Source organism: Dioscorea cayenensis, unplaced genomic scaffold, assembly GCF_009730915.1.
Source record: "Dioscorea cayenensis subsp. rotundata cultivar TDr96_F1 unplaced genomic scaffold, TDr96_F1_v2_PseudoChromosome.rev07_lg8_w22 25.fasta BLBR01001049.1, whole genome shotgun sequence".
NCBI classification, from domain to species: domain Eukaryota; kingdom Viridiplantae; phylum Streptophyta; class Magnoliopsida; order Dioscoreales; family Dioscoreaceae; genus Dioscorea; species Dioscorea cayenensis.
The window spans coordinates 82,123-102,040 of NW_024087440.1; the positions used below are offsets into that span (position 1 = coordinate 82,123).

The 19,918-nt window shown below is 35.8% G+C and overlaps 4 protein-coding genes across 6 annotated transcripts in view; 2 read left to right on the forward strand and 2 right to left on the reverse strand.

The window, feature by feature from the left end:
* Positions 1–301, reverse strand: part of LOC120255528 (endonuclease MutS2) — a 53,576-nt gene extending 53,275 nt beyond the window's left edge. The window contains 1 exon segment of the mRNA XM_039263335.1: positions 44–301. Within this exon segment, the coding sequence (XP_039119269.1) occupies positions 44–280 (237 nt within the window). The 5' untranslated portion in view covers positions 281–301.
* Positions 302–4,185: 3,884 nt separating this feature from the next.
* On the forward strand, positions 4,186–7,969 carry LOC120255532 (protein COFACTOR ASSEMBLY OF COMPLEX C SUBUNIT B CCB2, chloroplastic). 3 transcript variants are annotated; one of them, XM_039263341.1, is made up of 7 exons: positions 4,186–4,429; positions 4,504–4,616; positions 4,699–4,770; positions 4,997–5,140; positions 5,507–5,660; positions 6,305–6,538; positions 7,742–7,969. In XM_039263341.1, exons 1-6 carry the CDS (start codon positions 4,201–4,203, stop codon positions 6,514–6,516), a joined length of 924 nt encoding a protein of 307 aa, XP_039119275.1. In that variant the 5' UTR covers positions 4,186–4,200; the 3' UTR covers positions 6,517–6,538; positions 7,742–7,969. The 3 variants fall into 3 exon arrangements, with proteins under 3 accessions (XP_039119275.1, XP_039119273.1, XP_039119274.1); XM_039263339.1 differs by having other exon boundaries at positions 6,305–6,496; XM_039263340.1 differs by having other exon boundaries at positions 4,997–5,137; positions 6,305–6,496.
* A 324-nt stretch (positions 7,970–8,293) lies between these two features.
* LOC120255531 lies at positions 8,294–11,352 on the forward strand. The gene is given in 4 exon segments (XM_039263338.1): positions 8,294–8,413; positions 9,502–9,598; positions 9,600–10,778; positions 10,780–11,352. Coding segments are annotated over 3 exon segments (1,662 nt in total). The 5' UTR covers positions 8,294–8,413; positions 9,502–9,526; the 3' UTR covers positions 11,191–11,352.
* A 6,620-nt stretch (positions 11,353–17,972) lies between these two features.
* On the reverse strand, positions 17,973–19,918 carry LOC120255527 (protein DETOXIFICATION 49-like). The gene is given in 2 exon segments (XM_039263334.1): positions 17,973–19,300; positions 19,303–19,918. Coding segments are annotated over 2 exon segments (1,644 nt in total). The 5' UTR covers positions 19,793–19,918; the 3' UTR covers positions 17,973–18,146.

A 19,918-nucleotide genomic window follows, 5' to 3' on the forward strand; every position in this document is an offset into this window, starting at 1 on the left:
AACAGAGAGCGATGAATCAAAAGAGCAAGAAAGATGAAAAGACCTTGGTGGCTTCAAGGCCAAGAGGAGTACCGGCGAAGGAGGAGACGGCGTCGCAAACCTTGTCCCATTCGAGCAGCCTTAGGCTGTCCGACACTACGGCTGACTTAGGCGTCGGGGCGCCGCCATGGCGGAGCTGGAACTGGGAGATACATGCACGGATTGTGCTCTGAGGGTAGGAACGTCGAGGAGAAGCAGCAATGGAGATGGTGTTGCAGAGGAGAACAGGGGAGAGGAGCATAGTGAGAGGGAGAGGAGAGAATGTGCTCTTCTCTTGGGATATACAGAGCTCTATTTATATATTTGTTTTCCACTTAAAACTAAGAATTTTAACTGTTGCATCTTTTTACTGTTTGTATTGTTATAAACTAGGGTAAATGACCTCAATGATCAGAACTATGCGTCAAATACTATTTTAATCACTAAAGTAAAAAAAATTCTATTCAAGTCACTAAGCTTATTAAATTTTCCAATCAAGTCACCTGGGTAGACAGCATTAACGGTAGTCTGATTTGGCTTGGAATCTCAATACTGCCCTCATTGCCGTGTGCCTGGCACTCTTCTTATGGTCATCTCCACCCAAGTGTCAACCCTAATCCTAATTATCTCAATGACAACCACCATGTCCACCGCCGCCACCATCACCATCACCATCACCACCACCCCCATCACCAAGGAAGTGAAGAAAGCTCGCATCTTGATATTCCCATTCATGGCGCAAGGCCACATCATTCCACTCCTCCACCTTGCCACCTTCCTCTCAACCCACCACCACCTCCATGTACCATCATCACCACCCCCGGAAATGCCCTTTTTTCTTCGATGCTACCTTCCTTCCTCCGCCCACCTCTCCATCCTCTTTTTCCCTGCATCCCCTCTTCTTTTCGGTGGCGTTGTCCACCAATCTCTTTCCCTTCTTGGACCTTCACCCAATCTTTGCAACCACCACCACCCATCTCTGCCCACACTTCCACCACTTTCTTCACTCCCTCTACCTCTCCAACTCCCTCCCACTCTGCCTCATCTCCAACTTCTTTCTAGGCTGGACTCTCGACGTCTGCCATCTTTTTTCTGTCCTACGTCTCGTCTTTCACGGCATGTCCACAATCTCTATGTTCATCTACAAGTCTTTCTTTGTCAACCAATCCCACTCCTTCACCTCCTCTGACGATGAGCTCTTCCAAATCCCTGGTGCTCCTTTTTCTCTCTTTCTCTCAGAGATGGTAGCCAGAGAACATCTCCGAGGAACTTCTTGGTAAACAGATTGTTACTTAGATCAAGCTCAAAGAAAAACTTGAATTTTTTCGAACTTGTGAGGGATAATGCCACAAAACCGATTGGAATTAATGTGAAACAAAGTAAGATCTGTAAGAAGACCAAGCTCTTCAGGAAGATGATTGGTAATGTCGCCATAGTTGAGGTTGAGGTCGACGATGATGAAAAAGGAACAGTTTGAAGGGAGAGAAAAGTTCCAACCATGTGGCAATGAGGGCATTTATGAGGTGGCAAGCCAGATCAAAGTGTTGTTGATGCCGTATGCCTGAGTGACTTGATTGGAAGAGTTTAAAAAGTTTAGTGACTTGAATAGAATTTTTTTTACTTCAGTGACTAAAATAGGAATTGACGTATAGTTTAGCGACCATTTAGGACATTTACCCTTTAAACTGATGTGTACTATTTGTTACTATATATGAATAATAATAACTTTTAAATACAAATCCAACTATTACTGTTGTGTCTTTGGCTTTTAAATCTTAGTATCTCTAATTTTAAATCTAAGGGTGTCTCTAGATGATGTGCCCTTATATATATATATATATATATATTTGGCACTTTATATATATATGGCAAAAGGTAATTTAGGTAAGTTCCTATATTATTGTTCTTGATTTAAAACTGTTAGTTCATTATCTAACGGTTATTTATTTATATAAGTACTTTACACTTTTTATTGTTCATGATGCCATACAATATTGTAAAAACACGTTTTGGTACTATTTATAATTATCAAAGTGAAATATAATTATTTAAAGATTATATATTTTTTTTTTATATCAGCCTTACATTTTAAGGGACTATAATTGTTTATTAAAATAAATTTACTTTGGAAATGTATCTATTTATATGATTATCATAGTTATACCCCAATAACACAGAAAATTAAGATATTTAAGTAATGGGTAGAAAGTTTAGAAAAAAATAATAATAATTTTGTAATTTTTTTTTTTTTCACTTCAAATACAGATTGGATGAATATAAAGACTCAAGTTAGAGGATTCCATCACTACCATCCGCCGGAGTCTGGACTTTTTAGGTCAATCAGTGGAGGAGACAGGAGGAGCTTTGCTTTCTGAGGAGACACAGAATCAGAACACTGGCTAGTTGGCAGTGAGGCTTCAGGAGATTTGAGGTGGCTTATTTGTGTTGTTTTCTTTTGTCTTTTTTTTCCTGTTTGTCCTCAGTTTGTCTTTGTTAGATCATTGTGATTCCACTTTCTTGTGGTTTAATGTTGTAGTTTCCTGGTTTTGTGTTCCTTTCACGGTAGTTTAGTGGAAGACTGTTGTTTACTTCCGATCTTAATTGAAGTGGTTTATCCATTTTTTTTATATATTTAAAAAAAATATATATGCCTTAGGAAGTACTAGTGGCCTTTAAATTTAACCTTCAGTAACATTAAGCACTCCTGTTTTAAATGTCATTAAAGTCAAAAGTAAAGAATTCAAATCTTATTCATCCATATTTCTAAAAATTTAAAATTAAAAAAATTATATTTTAACTTTTAAATGTCAAAATAAACACAAGAATTAAAATAGCAATGCTAAAAACAACATTAAAATATTTTGTAATACCTTTTGTTAAGCTTTCGAGCTTTCTATTGAAATTATTTTATTCTTTCATGTATATATTTTTTTCTCTAAGTTTGTCGTATATCTATTTTTATTTTTATTTTTTTTAATAAATGTGAATAAACTACAGCTTTATTGAAATAAAAAGACAAGAGAACAAGACAGATACGGAAAAGAAAAGAAAAGATAACAAGGAAACGAAACAACAGAAAAAAGACAAAAGTCTCACAAGCGGTGAGGGTACAATAAAGTAAATATGGAAAAAAAACAAATAGAGAGGAAGCTGGGCGGGCTAAGTCATCCTCTTGGAGACACAAGTCTGCCCAACCTACTGAAGAGATGAGATTACTCCGGGGTAAGTTTGCTCTCAGGGTCGCGGTGTGATCTGTGGGTCTATTGCTTAAGAAGTTGATGGATCTCTTGATTCTCTAGGAAGTTTCAAGTGAACGGCTGAGAAGAGTCTAGAGATGTAGAAAGCCAAGTTAAGAGTGTATCAGTAATCTTGAGTAAAGTAGAATGTAAGGGCAAGCAGTTAGATTGAAAATTTTGGTTATTACGCTCTAACCAAATATTCCAAATAATTGCTCTAGAAATGAAATCCCAGATATTTCGTAAATTAGAATTTAAAGAAGATATCTAAGAGGACCAAATACTGGAAATTGAATGAAGGGAAAGATGGGAGTTAATGCTTTGTCTGAAGAAAGACCAAATTCTCTCTGAGTAATCACAATCAAGGAATAGATGATTCACTGTTTCTGAGTTTTTGTTGCAGAGAATGCATGTGTCTGTGGCAATTATATTACAGTTTTTTTTGAAAAGGTTAGACAAGGCAAGAATTTTGTCCTCCCTAAAACTAACCAGCAAAATAAAGTGTGATTTTGCTTGGGCATTTGAGTTTTCAGAATTGGGAATAAATTGGACAACGAGTCCCTCCATCAATTAAGAATTTGTAAAAGGATTTAACGGAGAAGTTACCACTTTTTCTCTAAAATCTAAAACTTTTATAGATTATATGTGATAGAAAAATTTGTGCTTTCAGTATATACATACATATACACAATTCTCCATGACTCTAAGCACAATAAATAAATTCTTATTAATTTTAATTTTTAAAATAAAATATTTACTGTAATAAGTTATTTTTAAACAATAAATAAATCACATAATTGGTATACTCCATACTTATTTATTAATTTATTTTTTTAATAAACACATTTATTTTTATTTTTCTTTGTCTTTGGCCGAATTTGTATATATATATATATATATATAACAAATATCAGTATTCAGAGACATACCAAGCTTCGCGCGAAGGATGTGGAGCGTTGGCGCTTCACCGGGCTACTCATGGCCACTGCTCCAGTTCAGAGGTCGGAGGCGGCGCTCCATCACCGATCCCCGGCCACCATCGAAGCTCCTCACCCCTCGTCGCCTCCTCATTGGAAGAGAACGCCGATTCCGAAGCCCCACAGCCATCACCAATGAGGATTCCGACCAGGAACCACAGCAGCAGCTCAATCTCTCCGTTCTTCGCTTCACTCTCGGCAAGCTATTCCTTGAATCCCCTTCCTTTCGCTTTCTGTTCAATTGTGTGGTCATTGATTGTATGGGATTTCAGGGATTCCGGGTCTGGATGAGTCCTACCTGCCCAGATGGATCGGCATCGCCTGCGGTTCGCTCATTATCCTCAACCATTTGTCCTCCCCTTCGTCCCCTACCCCTGCCCAGCTCGTATGATAAATTGAAATCGTCTATCCCTTTTTTTTCTTCAAATTGGCATCTTTCCTAATTGTTACTAAGTTATTTGTTTCAGAGAACGGAGGCCTTGGGCGTCTTCTTGGCAGCCTTCTCTGCTACTCTTCCTTATCTTGGAAAGTTTCTTAAGGTGAGTTCTCTCTTATTGATATGCCATGAAATTTTGATTTTAAGATGTGCTGCCTCTTAGAAATGCTGGTAGTCTTGTCTTGTTGTAGTTATTTTAGTTGTGGAATGTATCACAAAGTTAATTGTCCTTTGTTATTGTAAATTTTACAGCATGTGATGTATCATGCTTTGGAGAATATTTTTTGAAAATTATGTTTTGTTTTTCATTGGTTGGAACTTTTTTACAGGGTGAAAATTCAGTTGAACGTGCACCCCTCCCTGAAGGAAACAAGCAAATATTTGTATTGTCCGAAAATCTCACTGATTTTCTCAAAGAGGATTTGGCTTGGACATCATATGTTCTTTTGAGGAATACAAACACCATGTCAGTGGTATTCTTTCTGAATCTCATCTATGTTGACACTCTGAGTATTTAGTAATGGATAGAGTTGGATTTTTTAGACTTGTGAAATTGCAACTCATATCTTGATCATGTGTGTCTGGTGTGAATGAGGGGCATTGGCATGCCATGACACATCTCACTTAGGGATCATGTTTCAAAGTTAGCACTTTTTACTAACAAATGACAGTAAACATTAGTTTGATGTTGTTGTAGATTTCATCACTGTAGTGAGCTAGGCTATGTTAAATATATAGATATCTATCGTGCATCACAATGATAGAAAGGATTTTTCTCAGTGGAATCCTATACCTAGGTTTCCAATTAATACTGTTGACACTTAAGCCTTTGCCTTCAGCTTATCGTGGTAGAAGATGCATTATGTGTACGTGGCTACTGGGATGTACCTGAAGATTTTTCAAAAGCTTATATACTTGATCAGCTCAAGGGACAGATTGAACAAATTGGATTCTTGGACCTGAAAGAAACAGTATACTTCCCCCAAAGTCCAGGTAAAACTTTCTGCTATACTCGCAATTCTATGGAAATCACATACATGTCACTGAAATAGAAAGGAAATGCTTTTCTGAATATATGCCTTTAATGAACCATAATTATAAAGGAGAAGCTGCTTTAAAATTTAGACTGATTAATTTGCTTTCAAAGCTGTATTTATTTATGTGATTCATGAATTTGTACATCTGTACATGATTTTAATTAGAACTTATTTCATTTATATGAAAGAAAAATCTTCCACATCTGTCATATAGTATGTGTATCATATCTCCATGTTTGTCGGAAGTATGTCAAATCATGTATCAACAAGCAGGGTTGGCTTGAGTTGGATTGATGTTGGCCGCACTAAACTTAGTGGAATGTCGAATTGATTATGGTTTGACAACCAGGAGCTGTTCTCTGATCAGTCACAGTATTCCTATTTCATTGTTGTGATCTTACACTAACCAAGTTATGGGGTTATATTTCCAAGCAATCACACGGCACTTGCTAGACCTTTTAAAGATATATCACGTAACTCTTTTTGTAACTCTTTTTGTTGCCTTGCTTGAAAAGCAACTCTTGCTTAAGATGCTTTCATGCTTCTGTAACTTTAAATGCTGTAAGTTTTCTTCTGACAGCTGACCATTTTCTGAATCAGATCTACAGCTTCAGAATATGCTACCCAAAGGAACTCTTTCACTTTTAGTACAGCCAGTGCTTGGAGCCGTCGATCCCATTAGTGATGGCAGTTCAACGAATAAAGGGATTATTTTGGTGGCGTCTAATGCGAGCTATGCATATAGCAATAGAGATAGGGCTTGGATAAGAGCAGTTGCTAGCAAATTTCAAGGTATCAGAGTTCATGTGTGATCCAAATACAATAATTGCCTGGGTAGGTCCATATGCTGACTTTTGTTCCATGTGCCATTGGATAGATGGTTTCAAGTTGAAAACTTTAATTTGTTCTTCAGAATTGATTCAGATTGTCAATCCACTTCTATATATATATATATTGAAAAAAAAAATAGTCAAATGCATCACAACTGCAGATTCTATATTAGAGGCGTGAAAGACAAAAAAAAATGTGGAAAAAAAAGGGCAGAACCTTTTCTTTATCCAACTTACGTGTAGACCCTATTTTTCTTTTCTTTTTTTTCTTTTTTTTTAATTTCAATGTTTACTTGGACATCATGTTCTCCATTTTTTTGTTTGTGATGAAATTGTGTGAATTTAATCCATTTCTTTGAAATAGCTATTTGCATCCTTCATTTGACTATATATATATATATATATATAATTTCTGCAAACCTTTTTTTACTTTTTTTCCTTTAAATGTAGGATTTGTTAACACTTGCTTAGGCTAATGGTAAAAGCACTTGTTAGTGCATGGGCATGCTCAGGTTCGAAACCATGCGTCTATAATTGTTCACAATATTGTTCATACACTGTTTCTAGGACCATATACATTTCATAGTATTGTTCACATGAGTTTTGGTGAATCCTCTGTGGGATGAATTATATTTCTTCCCTCCAGATTGTATGGTAAGAGATTTATTAACTTAGTATATTTCTTATAAATCTTGTGAGCTTAGACATGAAGGGCTTTCATTGTCTCATATAGTGTCTGACCGAGTTTATAAGTTTTTATGGGTCGATAAGTTATCGTAACTAGTGCACCTTTATACATGTCTATTTTTTTTATAAACTCTTGAGTGGCATTTGTTGCCCGTAAAAAAATAAAAATATAAATAAAAAAATTGAAGTATATAAAATCCTGCTATTAATCTCAAAATTAACTTGATTTGGGTTGGATAGTTGCCGATTGTTTCTTATTTTTTTTGTGTTTCTAGTTTTGTCATTTTGCTTTTGTCTTGTTGTGCTTTTTGTTGTGGCCTGTTTTCATCCACCACCAGTAAACTGTAATGTTTTTTTTTAAAAATAAATTTTATGGTTTATCTACATTTTTTTTAAAATTAACTTGATTTGTTGAAACACTCGTTCAAATAAAGGGTTATGATATGAACAGGATCACAAAAAGTCCCAGAATTTGCTAATACTTCTTGCTTGTAAATTTGATGTCACTCTTATTTCCCAGGTGATACATCGGGATGTGCAGAAAAGAGAATTTAATTCAGTAAGAATCTCAGTCTCATGCAACCTGAGGTAAAACCTTCATATCATTACAATGCAGATTGGGATCAACTTTTTGCAGGAGGTTGTAATGCCGTAACTACAAGAGGCATCTCATGTACTATTATTATCAATTTATTGGAAGTTTGATTTATTGTGATTGGGAAGTAATTGACCCCTTGCTTTAGTCTTATTTCAATTGTCAAGGAGTTAAAAATGTGAAGCAAGTTGCTTCAGTCTTATTTCAATTTTCAAGGAGTTAAATGTGAAGCAAGTAACATCTTAGTCTGTATTATAATTGTTAATTAATAATTATTCAAAAAATAGACACAAGACCCCATACTTAACCCCCATTTTTAAATGCAAATCACTTGTTTCCTTGTTTCTTCCAAGCGTGACTGGCTGGGCAGCTTTCTCTGTAATGCACCTCGGTAACTACGCTTGTTTTCCAGTACCAATTTTAGTTCAAATCCGGGAGGAAGAAATACATATCTCAAACTCTTTCTCAGGTAACTATATTGTTCACTTCCCTTCACTTTCTTTCCACTTCTGAAACAATTCCTGGGATTTCCACTGTTTCCAGGCATTCTCTGAGAGTTCCTCCTCAGGAGTCGTCGTTTTGTCAAGCGAGTAGAAGGTATTTTACATGAAATTTTGACCATTTTATGCTCTTCTCCTTTTTATTGTTCTTCCGGGTTTTTGTAGAACTGAAGGTCTGATTATGTATATATATATATATATATATATATTTATTTTGGTTAGTTTGTTTTTAAATTTTACACCTTTTTCCCATTTCAGCATTACTGCGATGTCTTTGGGTGATGTCTTTTTTTTTTCGGCCAAATTTTTGTATGAATGACCATTTTCTAAACGAAATTTACGGAAAAAAATTTTAATGAGTGAATTTCAGTGGTTCAGGGTATTTGTCGTAAAGTTGCTCATGCCCAGTGGGCTGTTGGTCCTTCCTTTGTTGTTCTCGGTTTGTCTGTTGTTGTTTTTGTTTCTTCTTCTTTTAAAATAAAATAGAAAATTGTTTAACAAATTACTGTTAGTTCTTGCTTTTTAATGCCGAGCAAAAGCAAGAAGTAATCACTAAGTGAGCATTCTAAGCACATCTTTCTGTTTAGCTTTTACTGTGTTCCCATTGACCAAGATATTCAAGAGGTTAAATAATGAAGCTGGAATAAGGTTATCAAGACCCTTTTTTTTTTTTTTGGAGAAAAAGGTTCACTACTAGTCTTTATGTTTCTTTCTTAGTACTGAACCTCATAAGAAACATAACTTCTAATTACTGCTAAGTTCTACTTTTGAAGCAGCTCCATTGAACTGCCACCATTAATACAGTGAGCAAAGCTCAGTACCTAATCCTCTGTTAATTAATGGTGTTCATCTTATTTGCACCCCACTCTACTCAAAGAATACAGGTGTGAAAAGTGACAACTATTGGAGCATTCGTTGGCACTTCTTTTTCTCTTTTTTGAAGCTTACTCTACTTGTTGCCTTTGATTTGTTTGGTCGACCGTTGTTTTCAGAAAAGGATTCTCAGAACAAGCTGCGCTTGATGTTTCTTTCTCTTTTTCATTTCTTTAATGCTATCTACTCTTCTTCTTCTTCTTCTTCTTCAAACTGAAGCTTTTCTCAGTTCTTATCCGGTTCTTCATCTTCTTCAAATTGAAGCCTTGTTTGTATTTACCTTCTATTTTACAGTTCTGTTTACACTCCCAGGTTGAAGAAACAACAAACAGCAGCAATGGTAGACACTACCGGATCATCAGCCACCTTGCTAGCTCATGCGCAGCACTTAGTCCCCATTGCTCTCGAGAAAAGCCCGAAGCACCACAGGCTTTGCCGCACGCTGGAGTAAAATCATTTCAAAGCTGGAGCGTGTGCCGTCGTGCCTTTCCGACCTCTCCACTCACCCTTGCTTCTCCAAGAACGCTCTTTGCAGAGAACAACTCCAGTCCATATGCAAGACTCTCTCAGACACCATCGAATTGGCTGGCTGTTGCTCGATCTCTGCGCAGCCAATTCCAGTAGGCAAACTCCAGATGCAGAGTGATCTTGATGCGCTGTCTGGCAAGCTAGACCTCAACCTCCGTGACTGTGCACTGCTCGTCAAAACTGGTGTGCTTGGTGATGCTACATTACCATCAGCCATTGCCCGCTCAGGGGAGCTTGAGCCAGCGCGGTGGAATGCCCAGGAACTGCTCGCTCGTCTGCAGCTTGGCCACGCTGAGGCAAAGCACCAGGCTCTTGATGGCCTTTTGGATGCAATGCGAGATGATGAGAAGAACGTGCTGGCAGTGCTTGGCCGGAGCAATGTGTCCTCTATTGTTCAGCTACTTGCTGCTACTAGTCCAAAGATCAAAGAAAAGGCCGTTACAATTGTTTCATTGCTCGTGGAGTCTGGTAGCTGTGAGCATTTGCTTGTCATTGAAGGCGTAGTCCCGGCATTGATAAGAATCACAGAGTCAGGAAGCTTGGTGGGAAGAGAGAAAGCAGTGATCTCATTGCAGAGGCTGTCTTTGTGTGTTGACACTGCACGCATGATTGCCAGTCATGGTGGGATTCATCCTCTGATTGAAATCTGTGCGGCAGGAGATTCCATATCTCAATCAGCAGCAGCTTGTGCATTGAAGAATCTCTCTGCTGTGCCAGAGTTGAGGCAGGCTCTAGCAGATGAAGGTGTTATCAGAGCTATGATCAGCATGCTCGATTGCGGGATAGTTTTGGGATCCAAGGAGCACGCGGCGGAGTGTTTGCAGAACCTCACTGCCAGCAATGACAACCTGAGAAGGTCAGTGGTCTCAGACGGAGGTGTCAAGAGCCTCCTGTCTTACCTTGATGGTCCCTCGCCACCTGAATCTGCAATCAGTGCTTTGAGAAATCTCATCGGCTCAGTGTCCACAGACACACTTGTTTCACTCGGTCTCCTTCCTCATCTAATCATAGTGCTCAAAGATGGATCAATTTCCGCACAGCAGACAGCAGCATCTGTAGTTTTGTAAATTAGCCAACTCTGTGGAGATGAAGAGGTTATTAGGAGAGTTTGGTTCTGTGCCATTACTTGTCAAGATGCTCGAAACCAAGAGCAACACTGCAAGAGAGGCTGCCGTGCAAGCCCTCGCAACCTTGATCACCTGCCAATGCAACAGTAGAGAACTCAAGAAGGATGAGAAGAGTGTCCCAAATCTGGTTCAATTGCTCGATCCTAGTCCTCTGAATAGTGCGAAGAAGTATGCAGTTACTTGCTTATTATGTTTGTCTTCGAGCAAGAGATGCCGGAAGTTGATGATATCCTACGGAGTCATCGGTTACCTCAAGAAGCTCTCCGAGATGGATGTGCCAGGCTCGAAGAAGTTGATCGGGAGATTAGAACGGGGGAAACTGCGGAGCTTGTTCAGCAGGAAATAGATATACCTCTGTTGTTTTAGTTTCAGTATTATGTCTAGCTTCTTGTTTCAATGTCTCCATGAAACATATGAGACTTATGTAATATATACAGTTAACTGCATCTTCTGATGTTTCTGATTTCATGTTCAAAATTGTACATCAATGTATTACTACTTTCTTTAATTTGATTTCAAGTTTTCACTTTTCTGTCCATCAAGAAAGGTACATATATATAATATCAAGTGGAATGTCAGTAAATGGATTAATGTGGAATGTTGTGCATGGTCTCTCTCTCTCTCTTCTGCTTCATTTTGAACAGGAAAATATTAAATCAATATGCAAACAACAGCCAGAACAGAAGATGTGTTGAACTATTAAAATCAGAGTGACCTCACAAAAATCTAACTGAATCTTAGGAGTTGTTCGCCAACATATCCACCACCTCATTAATTAAGCTACAATGATAAATTTAGTGGAGTAAGTGGAGTTACTATGTCAGTGATAACGTTTTCAAACATTAGTTTAGAGCACAACACAAGCATCATCACAAACTGAATGATTTTTTTTTTTTTCTGAAAAGGTTGATTTTGTAAAAAAATAGATAAATCATTTAAATTAAAATAAAAAAGATTACAGGGTACACAGAGGAGAAGAATTATAATGGCAAAAAAACAACAACACATAACTGAAGGTAATAAATAAAAAATGACCAAAAGATAGAATAGACCTTTGAAGGTGGTGATAGTTCTGATAGGGCCCTCACCTCTCCTATTTGAGCTCCCAAGAACTCTTTGCTTTTTTGGATAATGCAAAATTTGGCCCTCTAATTTGATTCTTTTTGACTTTGGAGGTGCAAACACCTACATTATAAACATGTGATTAATTATGAACAATGACATGATTAATTATGAGCAATGACATGAATAACAAAGTTTCAAGGAGTTAAATATATGATAATTTCACATTAGCCAAATATTTCAAATGGTGGCCCTTCAAAATAACTATTAGTCATTTTCTTTATTCTCATTTTTTATATTTTGATGTATTTATTTAAATTTATTTTTATTTTAATTGATAATTTTGTAATATATATATATATATATATATATATAATGTGTTAGTGGTGGTTTATCAGAATGAGTTGATTTAAGCTTGTGTCACTTAAGTAAGTGGTTGTATATGAAAAAAAAATACACATGGTGCTACAGGTCTATTTTTATATAAAGATTTCATTCTAAAAGTCAATGATAAAAAAAAACTGCAGTATAAATTGAAAAAAAAGAAAAAAAGAAATTGGTGATATGATTTATTGGTAACTATGTTAAAAAGTTAATTTGGCACATGCATATGTCATTATCAACCATACACATTTACCAGGAATCCAAATCCTTCTGACTTGTGTTAAAGCATGTAATTAAAAACATCCATTGTCACTCTCAATATGAAGTATACATCTATATGCTTTTTTTCACCTCTCTCTTTTTATTTGCTTTCTATGATTTATATACCTTCTTAGCTTCTTTTAATATATATATATTTTTTTTCTAAATTAGGACTCGCAGATGGCCCTATTGGGCCGGGCAGTATTTGGATTGGACTTATATTAATTAATGGGCTAAATCAAATGCCTATTCTTGGTTATAGCATAAGAGATCTAGGCCTTGTATTTTACATATATTAAGAATAGATAAATATTAATAACAAATAAATGACATATATGCTCATATTAATTAAGAAAGTGACTTCTAAGAACATGAAAAACATTAAGAATTAAATTTAGTTTATAGCCGGCCGGCTCAAATAAAACCTTAATATGTCACATTTACTAAATAAAATAGTTAAAGTCAATTAAGGCGGTGTAAAGATAAAAGTTAAGGAACAATGATCTTTTAAGTCAAAGTCAACGCTTATGAGTCCCTTTTTCTACTAGCATTTGTATAAAATTGGAAATACGGTGATTATTTTAGATAATATTTGAAAGCTCATTGTCAAAATCCATACTTAGCAATCATCTTACACAATAAACTCACTTTTTTGTTAGTTTATTATAACAAAAACTAGGTTGACTTTAGCTAAAAGTTAGATTTTGACTTTTTTTGCATAAATTCTTTTGAATATTTTCTTGAATATTAAAAATTATCTTATTAATTAATTTAATCAAGTCAAGTATTCTATCTAAAATAACAAGAGCTTTACTTTATCTAGACCACCTCTATTTAAATGTTTATTGAAAAAAAAAGTCTTTTGTTGGATTTAAATTAATATTTACATAGAGTATAGATCTAGATCAGACTATATAATGCAATGGTCAACGATCAACTTGTTGGTTTAGTTCTAAATAAACTACATCACATCTCGCCACCTTTTGTTTAATAGGAAGTCAAAGAGGAGGCTAGAAGCTTCCCCCAACAGTCAATCTCTCTGGGGTAAGTACATTGTCACCTTCCCCCAAGACATGCCTTCTCTTTCATTCCTGCCATTCAAAATGCATTCAATATCTAGTCTCCACTATTAACCAATATATATATATATATATATATACATGTCACACAGTAGCATATAATATCAGCAATGTTAATTGGCTATATTTAAACAATCTTCAGTATACTTTGTCTCTAGCTAGCTCTCTTTTTGTTTATTAACTATGTCACTGCTGAGAGAGATAAGGGAAGAGATAAAAGGACGGTTGATATGATTCTTATATGATATTTTGTAGTATATGACTAATGAAGTCATAAATCTATTGAACAATTGCTTGGATGGATGACGATACTCCTTATATAGACTTCACGACACCACTAATATCTTATTGCTATTTCTAGTTTGGACTCTACCTTTCGTGGGCGATGATAATGTTTCTTTTGTCTTCTTTGTTTTATCTGTTGTACTTTTCTGAATTGTTGTACAATTATTTGCTTCTAATAAAGCAATGGTTTATTCAATTTTTAACAAAGAAAAGTTTTCACCATGCATGCACATAAACCTTTTGATTAAGGGTATATAAGATTGCTGCATATGCATGCATGCATGCATGCATCTGGCTAAGGTTTCCTGCATGGATATGTGCATGATATTTCTTATATATAGATGATGAGTTTAAAAATTAATTAGGGTTTGTAAGAAGTATACATGATGAAAGGTAGAGAAGAGTGGTGCACAAGTGTAAGATACTACGTCCCTCTCGGAGGTACCACCACCGCATGTGCACTCCACCATCCAAGGCCCCTATAACCAACAACCAGCCATGCCCACAACGTAGACTGATTGAGAGTAATGGCCCTTAATTCACACCCTTCATTAGGACTCTCTTGACTCTAACCCCCCCTACCCTACCATATAAGACCCCCTTGCATAATCAAATAATATTTATCTATCCATATATATATATATATATATATATGTTTCTCCTTCTCTCTTTGTATGCATATGCGTATGTGTTTGTAGATATTGTGTCAAGGTTTCTCTTGTGATGGGACCCCTGCCCCACTGGTCCGAAGGTCTATGGAGATGGTGATGGAGATGGTGTAGCTAACCCCCATATCAGGAGGCATGCTTGCCATTCGTCTTATCTTCATTGAGCTCTTGCAATGTAATTTTATAATATACCATTAATTAAGTTTGGACTTTTTGGTTTATTAATTAGTATTTGATTGTGTTATATATATTCACTTAATTAACAAGCTATTTTTGTGTGATTAAGATTAATAATTTTATGTACTTCACATATGATCATGCTCTCCTTGTTGAATTCAATGCAAAATATTCTTATACGATTTTGCATAAAAAATTTAGAGTTGAACTTGTTATTGTGTTCTTTTAATTATTCGGCCACCTTCAATATAATAAATTGTTAAAATATATATATATATATATATATATACCTAGCCATCATCAAGTAATGTAGTTTAAAAATATGTACATACATATATATATATATATAGTTTATTTAGTAAATCTCCTATTGGCTTGAACGTATTATAAGGCATACATACACTATAATTCAATGCACATTAAGGATGATCTAATCATATTAATTTGGTCATAAATTAGAAATTGATTGTTGGAGAGGTTTTAATTCCTGAAAATTTAATGTGCTTAATTATATAACATTAAGGACATAGAGGTCATGTACATCATTTTCTTGCTCATGTTTGTGTTTCTTCTGCATCTAACACACTCTTTAGTGATTAACAGGTTTTATCGATATCAAGTTTATCTTTCTTCAAGAACTCGATCTATGATTACGTTCAAACTAAATGTTCGATATATACATAATGTTTAAAGAATAATTTGTGTCTAAACTTACAAGTGCTAATGGAGGCATGTCTGATCACATCACTCACAAATTAGGTTGAAAAATGGCATTGATTGAGATTTGGTCTCTCCTTTGCACCAAATCCACCACATGTTTCTTGTCTAATTGAACAAGTACACTAAAACATTTAAATTACCTTTTGAAGCTTTCTTATGCTATGCAAGTGGTTGCCATAACAATTTTAATGCATTCCAAACCATATCTCTCTCTCTCTCTCACTCTCTCAAGGAGTCACATCCTAATGTGTATCTTATCAACACTTTATTGAAGGAAAATGCTTGGTTGGTGTTAGACATACCATGGTGTAGTCAGATCTCTTCTTAATAATAAAGCGGACTTGGCAAGGATTACATACTATTCCCCAATTTTGTCCTGTTGATCTCATGACTCGTGATATTTTATATATATATATATATATATATATGGAACCAAAGGAAAGAAACTACATTAATATTTGACAAATAAATAAAATTGACAACTTACCACTCATTCTAAGCGATGAGGATATCTTGATTTTTGATTGGAGGATTTCTATCGCTTACTTTTTGTTATCATATTCTGTGGCTTTATCTTGTATTACTTTTATTTTTTGGCCGTATTATTCTTTGTTATCCATCTACCGAAAGATTTTTTGTTTTCAAATGAATGATGTTTATTGATTTTGAGGTTTAAGATTAAGTTAATTTATTCTTTTTTAAAATCTTATAAATAAATAAATTAAATATCAATAAATAATTATGTTAACTAAATGTTGAATAAATTACTAGCTGTCTTTGATTTATTTCAATATTTTTTTTGTTATGTAACATTAAGCTAGATTTTACTTGTAATAAATGGTCAATAAAGAGCACTTAAGAAACATCTATACCTTCAAATTAGCTCAAAGATGATTTTTATATAAATAAAATATTGGTATCTATGGACTTTTAACTTCCAAAATTATTCTCTAAATAATCTTTTATGTGATTTAATGCCTATTGTAATGAAAATCAACATAAAAATATTACTCAAAAGTACAAATTTAAATAATTAATATAAGAGCATTTATTTATTTATGTGATAGGCAATTACTAAATGACTAATAATCTAGCGGTATTTGACCATATTGCGTAGAAAAATATAACGTTTGTCGCTTTCGTAAAAAAAATAAAAAATAAAAAATAAAAAATAAATAAATAACTTAATCTTTTATAAGTAACTATAAATATCTAATATTTTTCAATCACGTATAATTTTTTTAATATTTTATTTTCAATCTCGTAGTTTGTTAATTTAGGTGATTAGGTTTTTACTATAAATTTTATTTTTTACCCATCAATTTTTTAAGAGCCACAAACTCTAAACTAGTACTGAAAACTTTTATAAAAAAACTAGATCTCTTTTAATGAGTGTTTTTTCTATACAAAGATTTAAACTAAAAATAATTTGTTTAAACTACTGAAATTTCTATGTTTGGACCATCCTCTATGCGTATGTTTTTTTTTTATTGAGGAAAGCCCCTATGTATGTTTTTTTTCAACCAAGCAGACAAACGACAAAGCGGAGGACAAACGAGTATGGAAGTGTAGTAATTACGGTAGCTTACTGACCTCCTAGGAATAACCCCCTATGCAACTCTAGATGAGAGAACGAGAAAAATTTCTCATACATAATCCCCACATGAGACTCATAATGTGAATTATAATATGAGAGACTCAAACTCAAGACTTTTTAACCATAAGCACAGGTAGCTCAGGTTCCCCATGCATGTTACTGATAAATTTTGATATATTTATTTTTATTAAAAAAATTAAACTTAAAAAAATAATTAAAAAAAAAGGCCAAATGAGTCACCAGCCAACCCCATCCCTACTTTTATTTTTTATTTTTTTTAACTTTTTTAACCCACACCAATAGCATCAGACCAGACATTCTCTGACAAGACAATCCAACGAGGAACTTTCCAGATATGAGCAATGTCAAAGGTGTGGGTCCCATCACCGTCACACGTGTTGTCAAAGTTTGCACCCAAGCCGTTCGGCAGAATGCCTCAACCAAACAAGCGTGCCATTTGGGTCGGGGCAACTCCGCGGACCAGCGCACACCTCACCACACCATCACAACCATCATACCCAGTCCAAGTCATCGCCATCATCATCTTCTTCTTCTTCTTCTTAGATTTGGTCAAATTTATAGTCCTTTGAAACATTCCAGTTTTGACTAAATCTAGCTCATCAACTATTTTCACCTCATTCATTCTGATTAATTCATTCATAACCAATGTGAAAGAGCCCATTTGGAAAAAAAAGAAAGAAAAATACAAACGACAAAACCAATTTCTCATCTCAAATGCATGAACCAAAAGGCAATTGCATGCATGCATGATTACTCAACTATTACTCAACAGTTGCAGAGACTTGGAGTAAAGTTATTAATTTGTAGTCTTTGTTTCAATTCAAAAAAGAGTTAGAGAGTCAAATTTGGATTTAAATTCTATAATTTGTCTAATGTTTGTTTACATCCTGTAGCACCATCAAACAAATATTACGGCTTATCTTTCCTTCCCTATTTTGGGTGGCTCACAATAAACCAATTAATATATAAAGAATTTCATTAATTAATTATACTCCTCTGTAATAAAAGAATTTAATAATAATTACTACTACTAATATTAATAATTAAACTAACAAATTAAAGGCTTCTCGTCATCATCATCCACATGATCATCAACTGCAATGCTTTGTAGAACCTTCTCTTCATCATCTTCATCGGCAACAACAATAACAACATCATCGTCCACACCGGTGAGCTTCTGAGCCCGCTCAGCTTGGAAAACCCAGTCCGTGCGCAGGACAACCCAGAGCATGAGCACAACGCACATCGCTTGCGCTGCCAGCAACCCCAACCACAACCCTTTGAAATCCAACCCACCCCAAAAGGCCAATCCCACAGCCACCGGCATCCCTACCATATAAAAAGCTCCCAAGTTAATGTTAGCTCCGGCCTTGGGCCGAGCACTGCCTCTAAGAACACCACACCCGGTAGTCTGCGGACAGTTGCCTAGCTCACACAAGCCCAACACCGGCAACACCGACGCTGTCACCATTGCAATCCCTTCGTCATTGGTGAACATCCATGACCATACGTTCCTCACTGAGAAAGCAAATGCAAAGGCAATAAGACCAAGAAACACACTGCAAGACAAGCCCACTGTTGCTGCTCTTTTGGCCTTGTTTGGTTGGTTTGCACCTAACTCATTACTAACCCTAGTGGACACCCCAAAACTCAATGATGATGGGAATATATAGATTAGTGAGGTTGTTTGAATAAGAATTCCCATTGATGCCACGGTGGACTTTGGATCAAGGAGAAGACCACAAAGCATGATCATGAGCTCATACCACCACCACTCCAAACATACTGAGACACAGCTTGGAATGGCCAAACTAAGCAATGGTTTCCACTCTTTGAAGCATTCTAGACTGAGGTCTAACACGCCGGTGCTTTCGTGAAGGCCGGAGAAGTAGATGTATGAGAGGAGGAAAAGGACTAGATTGAAATTAGTACATACTCCGGCTAAGGCGACGCCTTTGATGCCGAGGTTGAGGATTATGACTAGAAGATAGGTGATGGGTAAATGGAGGAGAATTGCAGCGGCAGCACAGTAAGTGAGTGGCATGTTGATTGATTGTGATCGGAGATAAATGCGAAGTGGATGAATGAATGATTGGCATATCAAGTCTGGGATTGAGAAGAGAATGTAGGATTGAGCTGCTGCTGAGATGAGCTGGTCTTGACCACAAAGAAGAAGGATACGGCGCATGTTGAGCCATAAAAAGAGATAGGAATGGAGATGATGATGAGAAGAAGAATACTTCTTTGAAGAGCAAGGCCAAGGATATTGATTTTTTTGGCACCGAAAGCTTGGCCACAGATAGGTTCCATGCCCATGGCGAGACCGGAGAGGACCGAGTAGCCGGTGATGTTAGCGAAGCCGATAGCAAGAGCTCCTCCGGCAAGTGGTAAAGAACCAAGACGGCCAAGGAATAACATGGAGATCATGGAACGTGAATAGAAGAGAAGGCCTGTGAGGATCATTGGGAGAGCAAGACTTAGTATAAAACTTGCTTCTTGAATTGATGGTTGTAGAATTTGATCATCATGAGGTTGTGGACTCAACGTATGAAACTCTGATTGTTGTTGTTGTTGTTGTTGTTGTTGTTGTTGTTTTGGCAAGGCTTTTTGTATGAAGGGTGTGTGGATGTTGTGATGTTTGCATTCTTTGGGAGATGAAGGAAGAGGGGGAGTTGAGCTTGAAGATCTACACATGATGATGCTTCTTGAGCTTGCTTGTGTTTGGAGCTCTGGAGGTTTAGGGGGAGTTTGTTTGTGTATGTGTTTTGTGTTTTGAGAATTGAGAGATTAATTGGGTGTATTTATAGGGTTCTGAGATTT